Raw genomic sequence first — 18,510 nt, 5'->3', positions numbered from 1 at the left:
TGGGAACAAAATCTTGTCAGGGTTTCTTATGGTACTAGCATGACAAGTGCATTCATATTCTAAAATACTCTAAACATTAAAAAAAGTCAGTATTTTCAGATCATTCTGAGTCTTTCTGGCCTTATTAAGTCAGAACATTCAGACTTTTATAAGTCAGAACATTCAGACTTTTATAAGTCAGAACATTCAGACTTTTATAAGTCAGAACATTCTGACTTCCAATGTTCTTCTCACTTCTGTAGAAACAAAGACTATCTATGTCTCAAATAAGAGGTAAATGCTTCATGTGGCTAAGCATCTGGGGTAAGAATTATAGATGTGTAATTTCAGAGGAAAACAAATATGCCAAAATTTTTTTTTTTTTCATATAGATTAGACCGTTGGTTTTTCCGTTTGAATGGTTTTACACTAGTAATTTTTTGAGGTCCTTTATAGCTTGCTGTTCGGTGTGAGCCAATGCTCCGTGTTGAAGGCCGTACCTTGACCTATAATGGTTTACTTTTATAAATTGTAACTTGGATGGAAAGTTGTCTCATTGGCACTCATACCACATCTTCCTATATCCATGTAATTAATAAGATGTGATGCATGCGAGAGGAAAATAATACTGAATAGACAATTCTGTTTGCACAAACACTGATAAATATAATATGTAAAGGTGGTCTCTCAGCAGATTAAAATAAACAAGAAATAATTGTAACAGGATGCTGTTACGAAGTCTCCCAAACAAATTTAAGCTCCCATAATTCGTCATTCCCATGGTTGCCTGACATTGGGCAAGTTCCAGTACAAATTGGTTTTGTCTAGTAAAGTGATATGCATAAGTGACGCCTAGGGTTTGACCCTGCATGTCATTCAAATCTTCTTGAAATGACGAACAGGAATATCATATGGTTTACCTTTAGGTGTGGTGATCCAGAACATTTCAAAAAGGGGGATGGGGATGACACCAATGGACTTCCCCTATATTTCATTTGATTTGTTTTATTGTCCTGTGCAAGAATGTATATGGTGAAGGGGTGGGGATCTCGACCGTTTACAAGTTTTCAAACATGAGGGGGTGGGGTGACCCTCAGGGACTCCACCTTTATTTCATTTGATTTGTCTTATTGACCCTTACAAGAATATATATGGTTAAGGGGTGGGGATCCCGACCGTTTACAAGTTTTCACACAGGAGGGGGTGGGGGTGACCCCAAGGGACTTCCCCAACATATCATTTGATTTGTTAAATTGTCCCATACAAGAATATATATGGTTTAGGGGTGGGGATCTCTACCGTTTACAAAATATAAGAACATTTGCAAATGGCAGGGGGTGGGGGTAAACCTGGAGACTAGCCCGGTATATTTCATTCAAATCAGTTTGACATTATAGAGGAATAGAGAAATGACAGGGATAGGGGTGATCCCTGGAGACTTGCCCTACATTTCATTTGATTTGTTTTATCATGTCCCATGATCATAAATGAAGACCAGGTGTGTGCATCACTTATTGTTCTCAAGTTATAACTTTAAAAATAAAATAAAATAAAAAACCCTTGGGTTCTTTAGTTAAACCCCTCCCTTCCTTTTTCTTTTATTAAAATTTTTCCCATTTTCGTTTCATTATCATCATATCAATATTCCAATGATCGTTTTTCTCATAGGGAGAAACGAATCAGAAAGGTTAAAAAATCAGTTCGTGATTGAGTTTAAAAATAGAAAAATCACGTGACGATGTTCAGCTCGAAGCAATAATTTTCCTTTTTAAATTGCACTGACTGGTTAATAATGTTAATATTGTTTAAGACAACACGAGTTATCTCCCGAAAATAACAATTCATTATCATAACAACATTTTCTGACCTGAACAAGTCAGAATTGTCAAACACCAGGTCATCTAAAAGACCATGCGTCCGTATTTACAGGTCGCGCGCCTTCATGAAACAGCAAAAAAATCACTTGCAAGGAACTTCTTTATAGGCAAAAAATATAAAAATGCCCATGAAAATACGGAGGTAATGCCCACAATGACCTAGATTTTCACTTAAAATCGTAAATAATCAATATAATATTCAATGACTTCTCGTTCGAGACACTTCCAAAACAACGACTCTCAAACACGTGATCTCTTGCAAAAAACCACGTGATCGTATGTGTCGTAGATCGGCGGCAAATTCAAAATAACTTCTGGTTTGACGGACTCTAGTGAAAACTACGCAAAACAAAAATTGACGCGTACAGGTCAGAATTTCAAAACACTTTCTGACTTGAAGAAGTCATTTTATTCTGACTTGTTTATGTCAGAGCTCTGACTGAGAAAGTGATTCAGATGATGAAATGGATAGTGAAGATGACTTTAAATAAGAACAATCAGAAGACCTGAACTGGTCCTCCATTGTTAATTTGCCTGTGGGTGCGAAGAATAAAACTAATATTAATAAAGTTATTTTCGATAAAATATGTTATTAATTTTATTTCAGGATAAAATTGACAGACTTTGTAGGACTGGCTAAAATTTTGTAGAACTGACAAATAATCATGCTTTTGTCGGTCCCATGACCGACGGGTCAAAGTAAGTTTTAGCGAACTCTGTGATTGATAAGTGATTTGGAAAGGAATAGGACACTTTTAATGCAATAAATTGATGAAACATTAACCAAACGCAATTTTCATCACCTTCTAATGAATAAACAATCTTAATTTGCCGAAAATCAAAATGTTTTGATGTAAGCTCTCGAGAAACAAATACCGGAAGTAACAGAAAATACTTCATGTAAAGTTGTCTGTATGAAAATAACATACAATGAATCTGTAAATCAATGCAATCACTTCTTTTCTAAAGGAATAAATTGTTTATGTCTTTGAATTTCTTTCCCTACAAATAATGAAAAATTGCTGTTTCATTGTCTTGGTAAAAAATCAAAAATTGCTGATGATGAAAGTGACCATTGTGAACACTAGCTATAGGCAAAGCAAAGTGACACAAGAAAAAGCTACTTCTTTGCCCCAGTCGCTCGCTAGCATGAGCCCTGGCATTAATATTGAAAGAAGTACAATATACAAGCACATAAACACAAAAAGATGTCCTACAGTCTCACTTAATAGTCAGGCCATTCATTAGGAGGCGGTATCCGGTACTTTTACCCTCCTATGCTATTGATAAGTACCGCCTAAATGTTAGAATTTTTATACAAGGTATTCATGGAATAATTTGAGAAGTACCACCTACAAACGGGGAAAGTACCAGTCAACATGAAAAATAATGAAACCCCTGAATAGTTCAGGAGCTTTCGACCACATTGACTTAAAGTCTAATTGTTGATATGCTGCCAGCAATGTACTTCTCCCACATATTGAAGAGGAAGTTTGGTTAGTGCAGGCTTGCTTACGCTGGTAGCAAGTAAGCTTACCCTCAGACACTTCACATTCTGGATGGGAAGTAGTTGAAGATACATGTATAGTGGAATCGGGGACCCTGCTAGCCTTTGCCAATGTCCCAAATTGCAATTTTTTATTTCATCTGGCAACAAAATAGGGCTGCTAGTGATATTTCTGGCGCGAACACTTTCTTTTGTAAAAATATTAATTTCTTGACTGTAACGATAATAATATTGATCGCCAAAAGTTAAAAAAAAAATGCTGCAAAATTTTACATGGTGACAAATTTATGACTTTGTTTACGACCCAAAGCTAACCAACGGTCACAAGAAGGAAAGATAACTTTTCCTTGTACTGAGATACCTACATAAGATCAGTCTACATACTTCTGACTATAGGACTTATAGGTTTAGGAGGTCCTTGGAGTTATGGGCAAAGTTAAGAGGGTCTTGGTAGTGGACAAGTGTCATCATTTTTTGTAGAGAAAATAAAAGTACACGTTATTATTATGCAATTACTACTTTAGTCTTTTATGTCTGGGACATAATAATTAGTACAATAGTCCCAGATTATGTTATATAGCTGCTACCAAAGAGAGATCAGTATTCTTATCATGCAAAAGTGACTCAAGCCCTCAAAATCCTAGCTTTAACCCTGGTGTCAGTGAACCTTTTTGTTTTGTTCTTTCACAGAAAGTTAAAAATCAAAAAAAAAAAAGGGCAAACATTACATGACAAATCATCACTTAAAGTTAAATGATGTACAGTGCATAAGAAGTTAAAATTGAACTCGGTTTCAAATTAGGTCAGTCAGGGGTACTACTTGTACAAGTAATCTTTATTCACTTGAAGAAGTAAATAAAATATACTTATATAAGTTAATTTTAATGTTTGAATAATTTCCCCTTAATTTTATCAAAAATTTACTTGTATAAGTAATTTTTTTTACAATCCCACAAAAATTCTCAAGTTTTGAGATGTAAAAACATGCCTTTAATAATTTTTCTCAGGTTAGCTCATAATTTTTTTTATTAGAGTTCAATGTTTCATCTCATTAATTCAACAAAGAAACTGATTGCGCAAAGATCTTAAGTATTTGCCGCAAGGCCTTCAAAAATTGCCCCTTGGGGGCTTGTAAATGAGCAGTGTTCTGAAGATAACAGACAAATGAGATTTTCATTGTCCATGAAATTACACTTAAATGATTAGTAAAGACATCTGCAATGGACAGACAATCAAAAATTCTATTAGAGCAAAGAAGTCCTAAGAATTCAAGAAAAGAAGATAGGATGACTTTTTTACTTGTATAAGTAAAAAAATCTGAATGTCTAAGGGACATAACTAAGCCCAATTTTTTTTTACCTATACAAGTAAATAAAATACACTTGTATTAGTATCCTACAAATTTACTTATATAAGTATATTAATATTTACTTCTTCAAGTAAATAAAAATTACTTGAATAAGTAGTACCCCTGACTGTAGGTAGAGGAAATCAAGAATTTAGCTGGCTTTAAAGTTGGCTCCAAGGTTTCCAAACTGGCGACAAAATATAGCAGCTGGCTCCTTTTTTGGAGCCAGCTAGAGCAGCCCTGTGAATGCATGAGAACGACTACTTTACTTTTTATAATGATGAAATAAAGCCATCAAATTTTTCAAATTGTTGATTGTTATCTTAGCATAACAGTTAGGGCAATTGTGTAGACAAAACTCCTTTTCATAAGTGTGGCAAGTTGGCAGGCCATTAATCATCAGGATTAAACTCCTAATCGTAAGTGGGACTAGTTGGCAGTCCTTAATTCATCTCTACCAATTACTTTTCATAAGTGAGTTGGCAGTTTAGTGGTTAATGTCATCTTTTTGTTAGCATGGTTAATAGTGCCTATAGTGGGGAGAGTTGGCAGGCCTAAATTCAATGGGAATTAACTCCTTTCCAGGAGTGGGCCGATTTGGTAAACAAGAGTGTAGCAAGTTGGTAGAAAGTGGGTCTAGTTGGTCACATGCCTCATATCAAAATGTCTTGCCTTTCAGTTTAACTTATCCAAATAGATTTAAATCAAAACTGTCATTTGGAAGAAAAAGATTATGACCATTGGCATTGATGACACCCTTCCCCCTTTACCTAAGTTTTAGTCTGCTTATTAAAAAGTCAAGCAAATCCCATTGTGACCAGGGCCACAACGGTCTTGACGTAGAGACAATGGTGCACCTGTACAAAATTTACATCTCTCCAGTACTACTATATGGATTAGAGCTAATACTACCAACAACAAGCTCACTAACACTTCTTGAAAACTTCCAGAAGAAACTCCTAAAGCAAATACTTTCTCTACCAACCTGTGTAGCAGACATAACTGTTAACATCCTAACAGGAATACTACCTATTGAGGCACAAGTACACATCCGAGCATTAGGCCTATTTAACAACAACTGCAACCAGCCTGACTACAGTGTAGAAAAATTACTTGCAAAACACCAACTTCTTATAAAAAAACGATGGAAGTTCTAGCTGGTTCATTGCTATTAAGCCAGGGCTCGACAATAACGCTTGTCCGATTGTCCGGTACCAGAGGAAAAAAAGGTCGGACAAGTAAAAGCCATATCAAGCTTGTCCGATGGGACAAGTAAAATCATTCTGTAGAAATAAAGTTATTGTTAAATCCAACTTTGATGATCAAAGTAAGAAACAATAAAACGAAAAAAGAAGATAAAAACAAATATTTATTTGGCATGTTTACTTGCGATCGATAATTTAAAACTGGTTCTTCGTCATACCGTAGAAAGGCTTGTATAGTTCGCACTGCTACATAGTCCGCACCCCCTTCTCCCCACGAAATTTTAGGTAAAAAAACTTTTTGTAACTGTTAGAAAAGGTCTAATGAAACTCCGGTAATTTCAAATCCTGTGGCCAGGCTGTGCGGTCGTTTGCGGTATTTTCTTGGAAAAACCTGTTTTCCATCATCAAACAGAAGCTGAAACTGCTTGTAAATGATTCTAGAACGCTTCATGATTGTTAAAATAAGTTTAATTCACTTAAAAAACAATTTAGAAACTTGTGTATGTTTAAACAGGAAGTTTAAAAAGCACGTGTAAAAGAAGAAATTAACCAGTGAGAGTCGAAATCCGTACATAACAGATATCACTATAATACGACTTTGAAAGTAAAACAGTTCCATCCTTTTGTAAAACAGTCTTTAATATATCTATCACATTAAAGTTTGAAGGGTCTTAAGCTAATACAAACCATATTAGTCAGTATGAAACACCAAAACAGAACGAACAATAACCGATTACGTTTTGTAGTTTACAAATTCTAAGCTGGTTTACGGTTGTCTTTTTCACTATGTTTGTATCGTTTCAATCAAGCAGATACCAGTTTATTTCAACCAATGCATTGAAAAGAAACGAGAAATTTGTAATGAAAGGTTTAGTTTTTATATTTATCAGTATTAATTTGATATTGAATAGAAATAACTTATTAATATGGATGAGTTAAAATTATTAGTTTGAAAAATGATAAGAGCGCCCTCTACAATATAAATAACAAAGATGGCGGATCGTAAACAAACCACCTCGGCCGCGAAATTGAAATTTTTCTCTTATTTCTTGCTTATTGTACTCTATAGTCCGCACCCCGTCTGGAAGGTCCAATTTTGGAGAATAAAACCGCGGACTATACAAGCCTTTCTACGGTATACTTTATAAGGATAAAAGGATAAAAGGAATATTCTCTTACCAATCGGAATCAGCAATGTGCTTTCTTTGTAAGGTAACAAGACAGTTCGGCACGGAAACGAATCGAATCGGCTCCATGTTTAATAGACAGTTCGGCACTGTTGGAGACATTTCGGGACCAATACAAACAAGGACCTTGTTTTTCCTACCTTTTCTGTTGCTTTATAATAAATATTTGATAAATTTTATTTAATAAAAATATTTGAAAAATAGAAATGAAGAAATTATTGACTATATCAGAAAATCATATTTGATCATATTTAGACAAACATTTCATTGTGTTATCAACATAAAAGACCAGGATACAAATCAAATAGAGTGTAGACTGATACATGTGATAGGCCTACCAGACTGATGTACAGAGTCTGATGAGAGACTTTGACATTGATGAAAACTAGAACCTAAGTCCTGTGACCTGACATGACTAGATTCAGTTGTTCTCGACTCATATTTTTGAAAAGGATATCAAGAGATATAAATCAAATTCTGCTCTATTGTTTTAATTCATTTTCTTCATTGAATCAACCTAAAATACAAAAAAGGTTAATATAAAGGGTTTTTTTTGGACAAGTTAAATTCCATTCGGCAGGGCTCGACAATAACGCTTGTCCGATACTAGAGGAAAAAAAGGTCGGACAAGTAAAAGCCATATCAAGCTTGTCCGACGGGACAAGTAAAATCATTCTGTAGAAAATTTATAAATTAAATCCAACTTTGATGATCAAAGTAATAAACAAAAAACAAGAAAAGAGGATAAAAATAAATAGTAATTTGACATGTTTACTTGCGATCGATAATTTAAAACTGGTTCTTTGTCAGATACTTTATAACAAATAAAACGCATACTATTATCAGTATTCACACTTATCTTTTCAACCTACAAGTCAGTAGGACTTGTGGTTCATAAATTTTTACAAGTCCCCAGAATATTTCTACAAGACCACACAAATTATTATCACCGCTGAGCAGCGCGAAGCGCAGCGAACCAGCTAGGAGGGTCTGGGGGCATGCCCCCCGAAAATTTTTGAAAAATTAGATGCAAAATCCTGCATTCTGAGAGCTTTGAGTGTCATGTTTTGAAGATAAATTTAATAGGAATAACATTGACAATTGGAGAAAAAAATAAAAATTAGCTGTTATAATAATTTTATTCTCTTAAAAATTTAGAAAGAAGGTGCCTTCTCTAGAATGCTGTAACATTTTTTAGCCTCTGATGGTTCAGCTGCAGGCTTCTCATATTTAGAGCAATAAATTTGTGACTCTTATTCTTCTCGTGAATTTTAATAGTATCCAGTTTAAAGTTGTCACTACCTGGGGTCACAAACTGTGAATCCATTTTATGTTCTGTGCACCATGAACAGAACATTTTGTTTTTCAACTCATACATCAACCACGGACTTCCTTCTAACCAACTGGAATGGAACTGACGCGACCATGTAGCATCGTACTTTCTCTTCCTTACATTTTCATCGGTGGGGGGCTAAAACGGCTTCCCCGGACGAGCTCCGCCAGTACATTGCCGAAGAAACATTTTGGGAATATAAGTTAGGGGGAAGGAAACCAATGATCTGTCATTTCATACAATGTCTTGATCCAGTATTAATCGCAATACGTTTAATTCATGTGAAAAAGCGCAAAATAGAAACCAATTTATTGGTATCACTAATTACCAAAGACGCAAAGAGCGTACCAACTACCTAAAAATCTACAAGCCCAGTCTGACTTTTGAACAACAAATTTGACAAGTCCACGGCCGATTTTACTGGCCAGGACCGTCGGACTTGTGGCTAAATTCGAAGACTGTATTATCGAAACCAGTCTTACTGATCGAAATCAGCGGTGCGCTTTGTAGATAAGGTAACAAGACAGTTCGGCACCGGCAAGGAAACGAATCGGCTCCATGTTTAATAGACAGTTCGGTACTGTTTGAGACATTTCGGTACCAAGAAAAACCAGTACCTTGTTTTTCCCCATGTTATTCTGTTGCTTTATAATAAAAAAATGATAAATTGTATAAAACAAAAATATTTTTAAAATAAAAATGAAGAAATTATTGACCATAAAATTCATAAAATCATATTTAGACAAAACAATATTTGATTGTGTTTGAATAAACATTTTAATATATTAAAACAAAGCTGATTGTAGTAAGGCATTAATAATAATAATCAATATTTTATCAACATAAAAGACCAGGATACAAACCAAAAGAGTGTAGACTGAAGGCCTACCAGACTGTGCCTGATGTGAAGAGTCTTTGGCATTGATGAAAACTAGGACCTAAGTCCTGTGACTAGACATGACTAGATTCAGTTGTTCTCGACTAATATTTTTGAAAAGGATATTAAGAAATATAAATCAAATTCTGTTCCTTCGTTTAATTCATTTTGTTCATTGAATCAATCTAAAATGCAAAAAAGGATAATATAAAGGTTTTTTTTTTGGACAAGTTACAATTCCATTCGGACAAGTAAGTTTTGATCAGGGCTTCCAAAACGGTCATATATTCCGGACTTGACCGAAACTTTCATAAAAAGACCGGCTGCTCTCAGCCTCAAACGGTCAAATAGAATTGGTGTGCCACATTTTGTTATTCAAGGCATTTTCATGAAACGGTCATTTCAATTTTTACCAACTATCGATCGATAAAAATGTCCGTTTGGGGCTTTGGGCATGTCCGTTTGGGCATTTTAGTTTATAATTGTGGCAATCTATTTCGGTCATAATTGGGTTTAATAAAACAGAAGCAGCATATTTCAGATACTTTGAAGTGTCTCAGTTAGTCTAATCCTCTGGGTACATAAATGTACGGCTTGGTCTTTATAGCTTGTGTACATCAATAAAAAGTAGAAAAAACACGTTTTCTTTTATTTAAATAACAACAAGCTGTCAAACAATTATCCCTTCAATAAGTTATATTGAAGCCATAAATCATTCACTGATTACAGGTTTGTTACCTTTGATGAGGTGTCCTTAGCTTGTCTTTATCAATAGAATTAATGATGCATAACAATGTACATAAAGGTAATCAGGTAAACGAGGTCAAACATGTAAGCGTGTATGGAACAACATCCTATTTAATTAAGCTTTATAGATATTATTTTAAAAGAGCATTCAGTTTAAAAAAGTATCCTGATATTTAAAAGTTATTCTTCAAATAAGGATATTTGTAAATGAATAAGTATGATATATATTATTTTATTTAACACTGTACATCGTGTTAAATACTGGGGTACTCTCAAGGGGAAAATTTACTAAAATATATAGGAAAAACTAGACCAAGCTGAGTTGTCCAATAAATAAGGGGGGCGTTCTCTATTCTTGTTTTCATATTAAAAACTGTTTTTATAATTAAAATCATAAAGAATAATATCCAATCATGACAATCTCCGACTGTTATAAAGACTTTGTCTCAAATTGAACTTTCCAAATCTGCCATCATGGGCAAACGTAAACGTGACGATTCCGATCAAAATTCGAAATCTGCTAAAAATGCTAGAAGCTTTATTCATAAATGGTTACAACTGTTTTTATGGTTAAGATTTGACAGTATGCTAAATGCCATGTTTTGTGACATTTGTCAAAAACATAAACTTAAAAATAACTTTGTAAAGCCTGGTTCGACAAATTTTCGAAAGTCAGCCGTTGTAGAGCATGCTAATAGCAATGACCACATTCAAGCTCTTAAATTAGAGACAGCTTCCAAAAGTAATCCAATTGTATCAGTATTTGAGAAAGTTCATGAAAAGACTGACAACGGCGCAATGTGCACCTTGTTCCGTAATGCTTACTTTATTGCTAAAGAAAACTTACCAATGGACAAATTTCAGTCAATAAATGATTTAACTAAGTTAAATGGTGCCGTGATCACTTCTAAATTATATCAAGAGAACAATGCCTCCTCCGAATTTATTCAGACAATTTCCGATGTTATAGAGAAAGAGGTGATGTCCGACGTAAAGTTAAGTCCCGCCGTGGGAATTATGATCGACGAGTCAACTGATCTGGCTACGCAAAAACATTTAATTTTGTACTTATCATTGTACAAAGAAAAATGTTATCACTGTTCAGTAGATTTTACACGGTTAAAACAATATCCTTCATTGGGCCTCCTCAATGTTATCTATAAATACCGCATCAGTTGTAAAAGTCACGTGGTCAGGTAATCAATACACAAAAAGAAAAGTATCACGTGTATTGATGATCAAGTTGTACTGCAATTAAAGCCAACATCAACAGTTTCAAATAAGATGGCCTTAATTTACAAATTGTTAAGTACTCACAGAGAGAAGATAGATTATATAAACAGAAAAAAAACATGAGAACAGTCAGGTACTGAAGCTGATTGATGCAACGATGGTTACTGTATTACGATACACAGAAAATGACACAATACCGAGGATAATATTTTATTTATTTTTAGAATGAAGAAAACAAAACAGTTATAAATAATTTTATTGCATATAACACTACTAATTATTAAGACACATATATCAATTTGTGCATCCTCTCAGTTACATTTAAGTATCCAGCTGATCATTGACCGTCAAACATATTTCTTTGAAAAATGTCCGGCAGTCGTCAGGAAATTTTGGAAGCCCTGGTTTTGATATGTACTTTTCCTATTGGGCAAGTTGGAAAAAAAGTTATTGTAGAGGCCTGCATTCGGACAAGTAAGTTTTGGTATGTACTTGTCCTATTGGGCAAGTTGAAAAAAAATGTTATTGTAGAGGCCTGTAAGCATATGCTACGAAAGTACATTGTATGACCTGCAGGAGGCAAGCTGGTATTTGAACAACCCAGTTAAGAAGACCGTATGGACCTCAACTGTCAAGAAGACAATATACAATCACTGGAATAGATCAATAGTTCAGTTACAGCCATTATATAAAGGGCTCAATTTCTTAGCAACTGAAAATTTGAGAACCGGAAATATACACCCTCTACTCAAAATCAACTGCCACTCTACTATTGATACAGCAAGATTGCCAGTAAAATTAAAGCTGCTTACAGGCTCGTATATCCTTCAGAGCAAAAGGATCAGAATGTACAAAGATGAGACTGATCCGAAATGTCTGTTATGTGCCAAGGAAGAAGAAAATATAGAACACTTTATTTTGAAATGTGAAAGCTTGAGAATAGTGAGGAACGCCATACTTCACGAAATAACTACAACGCTGAACAGAATGGGAATTCAATTTGATGAACTATCAACGAACGAAAAAACTACAACATATTCTGGATTTAACGCAGGTAGCGAAAGCAAAGAAACTCTCTCCAGTCAGTGTAGTACAAATAGAACGCCTTACTCGACACCTGCTATATCAACTTCATATAGCCCGTTACAAGATGGTATGTGGACAGTAATAAATCTAGTGCAAGGTGACAATAAAATAAGCGATTCCGTTATCTCAACATCTATAAGGGCATGGTTGGGGGAACCACACAAATTTCTAGAATCAAGTGAACAAAACTGTAAAATAGAGGATTTTACGCAAATTGTGTGGGGGTAGGACTTCAATGATAATATGCGCACATCAGATATCGAATGGTGGAGGGAGTAACAGCACTGTATCAGGTCAGGAATAACCACCAATTGGTGGATTATACCTCAATTGACGTATAATCCACCAATTGACATATAATGGTATAGACCAATTGACGTATAATTCTTTGTTTTTCAAAGCAAATTATTCAACCAAAATGGAGCATTGTTTTCTTAAAACCATATTATTGTATGAAAACATGTCAAAAATTCCTAGTTTAGTATAGTGACATAACATATTGCATTTAATCAATAATTGTATTTGCAGTTTCTTCTATTGTAATCTTGTCAATTCTTGATTGGCAAATTTATCACTAATCACCTGTCAATGGACATCAATACTGTCTGCAGTCATGTGATTATGAGTACAACTTCACAGGTGAATGAAGCTCTTTGTTAATACTTGACTTTCATTATTAAAAGTCAATCATGGTCAATAGTACAGATGTTTCATCAAAAGAATTGTTGTATACATGCATTCTCAAGAGATGCAGCAGGCTTTGACAAAACTGAAACTTTCGGAGGACTCAATAATGGTCATAAAATAGGTTGTAAGTTGCAAAATGATGCTCCTATCTCACACTAGCATTTTATAACAAAAAAACTTGCATTATACGTCAAATGGTCTATTCCAATATATGTCAATTGGTGGATTATACGTCAATTGAGGTATAATCCACCAATTGGTGGTTATTCCTGACCTGTGTATATAGATTGCAACCGAGCTGAGCATGTAAATATGGTTAGATGCCCAATGGTGGAAGGAGAAGCAGCACTGTATATAAAGAGAGCACCTGTTCTACATCATATGAAAATATGGTTCCTCTACAAAGGGGGTTTAAAGATAAGTTAGATTAGATTATTTACGGTTGCAAATTATGATCTTAATAGTAGCAGTAAAATTTTGTTCATGAATACGTAAATTATAAACACCAGTCTACCCATATATTTTTCGACACACATACAAAAAAACGTAAACAAAGTGTTCCCCCTTTTTTGTTTCATACCATATATGTTGCTTTTGCTGTCTTTCTTTGTACCTACAAAAGGGGTATGGGTATCAGTAAAGTGTACTGAGTGTTACTATATTGTTTTTGCTAAGGATTTAAGTAATTAATGGCTGTTTACCGAGTACCTCTTACCAATATTTCTTGTTTCAAACCAGTGCAAGAGTCGCGGGGTTTGCGTCCATATCTTGAGTGTTGAATTTGATTGGTCAACAGAAATTTCTTGATTCCACCGAAATGACATTTCAACGAGAAAATTTTAAAATTTTATTTTAACATTATGATTTAATATTTACAGCACGATTAGCAAGTTAAGACAATATGAATTATTTAAATGATTTATCTATCAATGTAAAATAAATATTTGTAAGAATTTTGCGACGTCATTTCTCAGTGCATTATGGGTAATTAAGCTAGGGATGAGATGAAAACGCCATGATCATCGTGCGGAGGTCTCTCATAAATTATGGCCAGTGAAGAAAATGTAAGAGAGAACACGTGTCGGCTTGGTGTTTTTGAATGAGATTAATGCATACTCTTTTCAATTATGATCTAAAAGTCAACATGTCTGTAGTAATTCATTCAAAAATTAATAAAAAAAATTCTTCCCTGTTAGACGAATGTGAAATGATCATGTGAGAGTGAATAAGATTTATATATTTCGTCATTCATGAATGTCACCCCGAACAGTGGTGACAGTTATAATTTTTAAATACATATCGAAGATCTTGTGACCTGAGATAATAAGAAAACCAAACTTGTGCAGCATAATTGCGCAATAACCGTTAGAAGTAAAAGAAAAAAAATTCAAAAATTATGAAATGTTTCTCAATAGCTGAATAGGACAGGACTTGCAGTCATAAAACTTCCAAGTACTATTCTTGTACTCAGACTCAAAAATCAACTAATCAAAATTCTGGATTTGGTGTTCCGAGCACAAATTTCATTTTCCGAGTACTAAGTAAATTTTTATGACCACAAAAGTCCTATTTCTTTACCCACCAATTAAGAATCAGAAGAAGAGCCCTAACTACTACGAAGGGTAATGTTATGTATTCTGAATAAGATGAAGGATTGTTATCATGGTTATAGCAAATCAACCGAAACTTTATATAGTTTCTGCAAACACTTGTTGAACAGAAGTCCCCACAATAAATGATGAATAGAGGTATCTTTACATTGAGATATTTAGCTAAATTTGCAAGTTGTGACTGTAGATCTAGCTCTGAACAACCTGGCAATGATCACTTTATAATTTTGACATAAATGGTTTAATTGTGATGCAAAATGTTATAAGAACTTTGTATGACTCCTAATTTTTGGAAGAAAAATTTACATACAAGTGTTAATACACTTATGCTATTGGCGTCAGCTAGATATGTTTTATACATTCTTGCTACGTTGATGAAAAAGAAACAGATTGATGTATAGTTGGTCAGTTTATATCAGATTTATAAATCATGATAGAGTGCAACAAATTATAAAATGATTCAATTAGAAATGGATTTATTCAGGATAGATATCCGCAGATACATCCAATTTCACCTGGACATCCAAAATTCTAAAATTGTAATAAACTAATGACTACTTCCTACAAATAGAGCCAAAAGATATCAAAGGGACTTTCAAACTCAATAAGTCGAAAATAAACTGACCACGCCATGGCTAAAAAAGAAAAAGACAAACACTGAGACAAACAACAGTACCACATCAAAAACCAGGATTGACCTCAGGTGGTCCAGAAGGGTAAGCAGCATGTGATCAGCACCTGTCGTGTTGCTCATAACAGACCAAACTGGAGACAAAATTGATGAATATGTTAATGGCATCGATAAAAAGTCTTAATATTGTCAATTTTTTTTTATTACAGAACCCATTTACAGATATTTTGTCTGCAGCTTTGGATGAATCAGGCATAACAGGTGATGAGTTTGATTTTTCAGCTCCAGAGCCAACACCAGAACCTGTACAGTATACAGTAAGCAATTGTGTAACTCTTAAAGTATACCTCAATTTGTATGTTTTGATTTTCTAGTTTAATCTAGCTATAAAACCAGGCTTAACCCACCATTCTTCAGAAAATGCCTGTACCAAGTCGGGAATATGGCAGTTGTTTTCCACTTGTTCTGTTGATTTATAGTGTTCCATTTAGTCTGTTTTTATGGACTTCCCATTTTCAGTTCAGTATTTTGTTATACTTTTTTAATACATGTACTTTAATTCAATGAAATAGGAAATGGGAAATTAAACAGACAAAGTCCCTTTTCAGTTGAGATGTATTTGTGGACTTTTCAACTACAAAAGTCTTGTAGCTCTCTGTTTGCTGTGAGTAACTAGAAGTTTCTCTCAATACTTGAAAATCAATAATTTTACAAAAAAAATAAAAAACCTTAACGAAAACTATAACATTTAATTGAATATTCACATCAAAGAGTATACACCAAAACCATCATGCAACATGTGCAATGTTGCAAAAAAACTAACACGGCTAATTCCATAACAATCATTCATGTAAATCAATAACTATCAGGTCTTGAGTAAAAATAATATGTGTGTGTTTGGAAAAGGGAGACTTTGGTTTAATAGTCACACAATTTACAATAACTATTAAAATTGAGAATGGAAATGAGGAACATGTCAAAGAGACAACAACCCGACCAAAGAACAGATAACAGCTGAAGGCCACCAATGGCTCTTCAACGCAGCGAGAAAATCCAGCACCCGGAGGTGGGCCTCAGGTGGCCCCTAAATAAAAAATATGTACTAGTTCAGTGAAAATAGACATCATACTAAACTCCAAAACATATAAATGAACTAAAATTAAAAAAAACCACAAGACTAACATATTAGGAGTGATTATCCTACAGTCCCCTCTTCTATGGGTAATCTTAACTAAGTCATATCTGTTCTGTATTCTACTTTGTACACTGTTAAATTATGAACATATCTGTAGTTAAAGGTAAATTGTATTGCAGGATCCTAACTTACTGATAAGCCAAAACCAATATATACGACATGAGCCTGTCCCAGATCCTAATGTGTTTTCTCATGCTTTGAAACAGTTGGCTACAACAAATTATCAGGTGTACACTAATCAAAGATCTAGTCCGGTAAGTCATTAAATCAATTTAAAAGCTTATGATATTAAATAAACAATGATAAAGCAAAATGTAGATTTCTTATGCAACTAACATGTACGCATATTGTCATTTTGTTGCTTTGATTCAATCAGCAATTCAAACAAATGCTTGGTTTTTATAAATGAATTGAGTGTATTTAATATATTCAGAAATTAATATAATATAGAAAAAATGTTAGGTGTTGTGCCATTTGGTCATGTGTGCTGTTAGTTTTGTTCAACATGGTTAAATAAAGGGGGCTTACTTGTATTTTAAGAGTAAATATTTTTTTCAGGTTATATTTTCCAACAGTCGAGGAGCTCTCCACAAGACATCTTCATCTCCTGCCATTATAAGAGTTCCTCCAACAGGTCAATATGTAGGACAAAAACCACAACAGATAAAACTTCAGCCATCTACACAAGGTGGACAACCAAGAATTATCAAGATTACCAGAGTGGGTAGTAATGCAAATAATCCAAGTGCAATTAACCTGGCAAATCTACCAGGATCTGGAGCTATTAGATTTAATGCTAACAGTGGCTTAGGACTACACCCTTCAATTCCAAGCAATTTAGCTGGAAAGAAGATCATAATTACAAATGGCATCGCAAAGACGAGGCCGTCCGATATTCCTTCTAGTCATGTGGTTTACACTCAACCAAACATTGTCCGTAGTACAAATTCACCTGTGCAATTTATAAACCAAGGAGTGTTTGCAGGTGGCAAAGTGTTCCCCAGCAGTAGTAATTGTGCAGCTGTGTCTTTGTTAAATAAAAATGTACCTCACACTTTACAAAGTAATATACCAACAATGTTACACAGTCCAAGTATGCCCAATATGAACAGTAACAGTTTGCCTAACGGCGAAATGTCTAATATTAAGACAAACATCACACAGAAAGATATTTCCCGGCTGTGGTCAAATCAGGATTTGAAGCTGAAGTCTGTTACACAGAATATTGCTGGAATGCATAGATCCATGAGTCAGGTACGTTTTTTTGTTTCAAGGAGTTATACATTATGAGTTAAAGGATCTGGTTAAATAAACATTAGGGTTAAAGGGTACTGTACATGTGACAATATTGAATATTCCCAAGATAAACTTTTAAATTAACCAAATTGAAACAAATAGTACTTGCTTAAAACTGACATGGACTGAAATAAATTCTTTAATAGATAATGGCTGCAACTGTTCTCTTAGATATATATGAAAAATGGAAATGTCGTCATGTTGGCCAGTAAAATGGAGAACACCAAACAAGTCGGGGGTTTCTTGAACAACCCTGATTTTGAGCTCTGACTCATAGTTTTATGAGGATTTCTTCTAAAGATAATTCACCAAAATGTTGTTGGTTGCAACACCTAACATATTTATTAATCAAATGAAACAGTTTTAATCAAAACCACATAAATTGTCATCTCTTGTTAAATTACAAGTTGCAAATAGCATGAATAGCAGACTTCCAGTAAAGCAATATGCATGATATTTATGATACCAGAATCTGTGAAAAAAATGATATCTGGATTGTGTAAAAAAAAAATTAAAATTAAAAAATTTAATCATGACCCTACAATGTTTAGGAAGGAAACCACAGTCATGATAATTGACAATGCCAAAGAAAAAAACATCAAACATTCAAATTCAGATGAATTATGAATATCTTGTTAAATTTATATAAACATGATTAATCTGTAAAATCCAGCTTGTTTTTATACGACCACAAAAAAATTTTGTGGTCGTG

At 34.2% G+C, this 18,510-nt stretch overlaps 2 protein-coding genes across 4 annotated transcripts in view; one reads left to right on the top strand and one right to left on the bottom strand.

The window, feature by feature from the left end:
• The window catches only part of LOC127712630 (N-lysine methyltransferase KMT5A-A-like), a 40,827-nt gene extending 26,979 nt beyond the window's left edge, over nt 1-13,848 (bottom strand). Inside the window, exon 1 of the mRNA XM_052219191.1 lies at nt 13,782-13,848. The gene's annotated coding sequence lies outside the window, so the exon portion shown is untranslated. The remainder of the gene's footprint in view (nt 1-13,781) is intronic.
• A 206-nt stretch (nt 13,849-14,054) lies between these two features.
• LOC127712617 (protein strawberry notch homolog 1-like) overlaps nt 14,055-18,510 on the top strand; it is a 61,256-nt gene continuing 56,800 nt past the window's right edge. For 2 of the 3 annotated variants that reach the window (XR_007987210.1, XR_007987209.1), the window contains exons 1-4: nt 14,061-14,130; nt 15,517-15,624; nt 16,622-16,756; nt 17,061-17,756. Coding sequence is in view for 1 of the 3 variants with exons in the window: in XM_052219160.1 (XP_052075120.1) it covers nt 14,113-14,130; nt 15,517-15,624; nt 16,622-16,756; nt 17,061-17,756 (957 nt within the window). In the remaining 2 variants the exon portion in view is untranslated. Of the gene's footprint in view, nt 14,131-15,516; nt 15,625-16,621; nt 16,757-17,060; nt 17,757-18,510 lie in introns of all 3 variants that reach the window. The other variant, XM_052219160.1, reaches the window with a different exon arrangement.

Source organism: Mytilus californianus, unplaced genomic scaffold, assembly GCF_021869535.1.
Source record: "Mytilus californianus isolate M0D057914Y unplaced genomic scaffold, xbMytCali1.0.p SCAF_8, whole genome shotgun sequence".
Taxonomy (NCBI): domain Eukaryota; kingdom Metazoa; phylum Mollusca; class Bivalvia; order Mytilida; family Mytilidae; genus Mytilus; species Mytilus californianus.
This window is presented reverse-complemented; position numbering and strand designations above follow the sequence as displayed.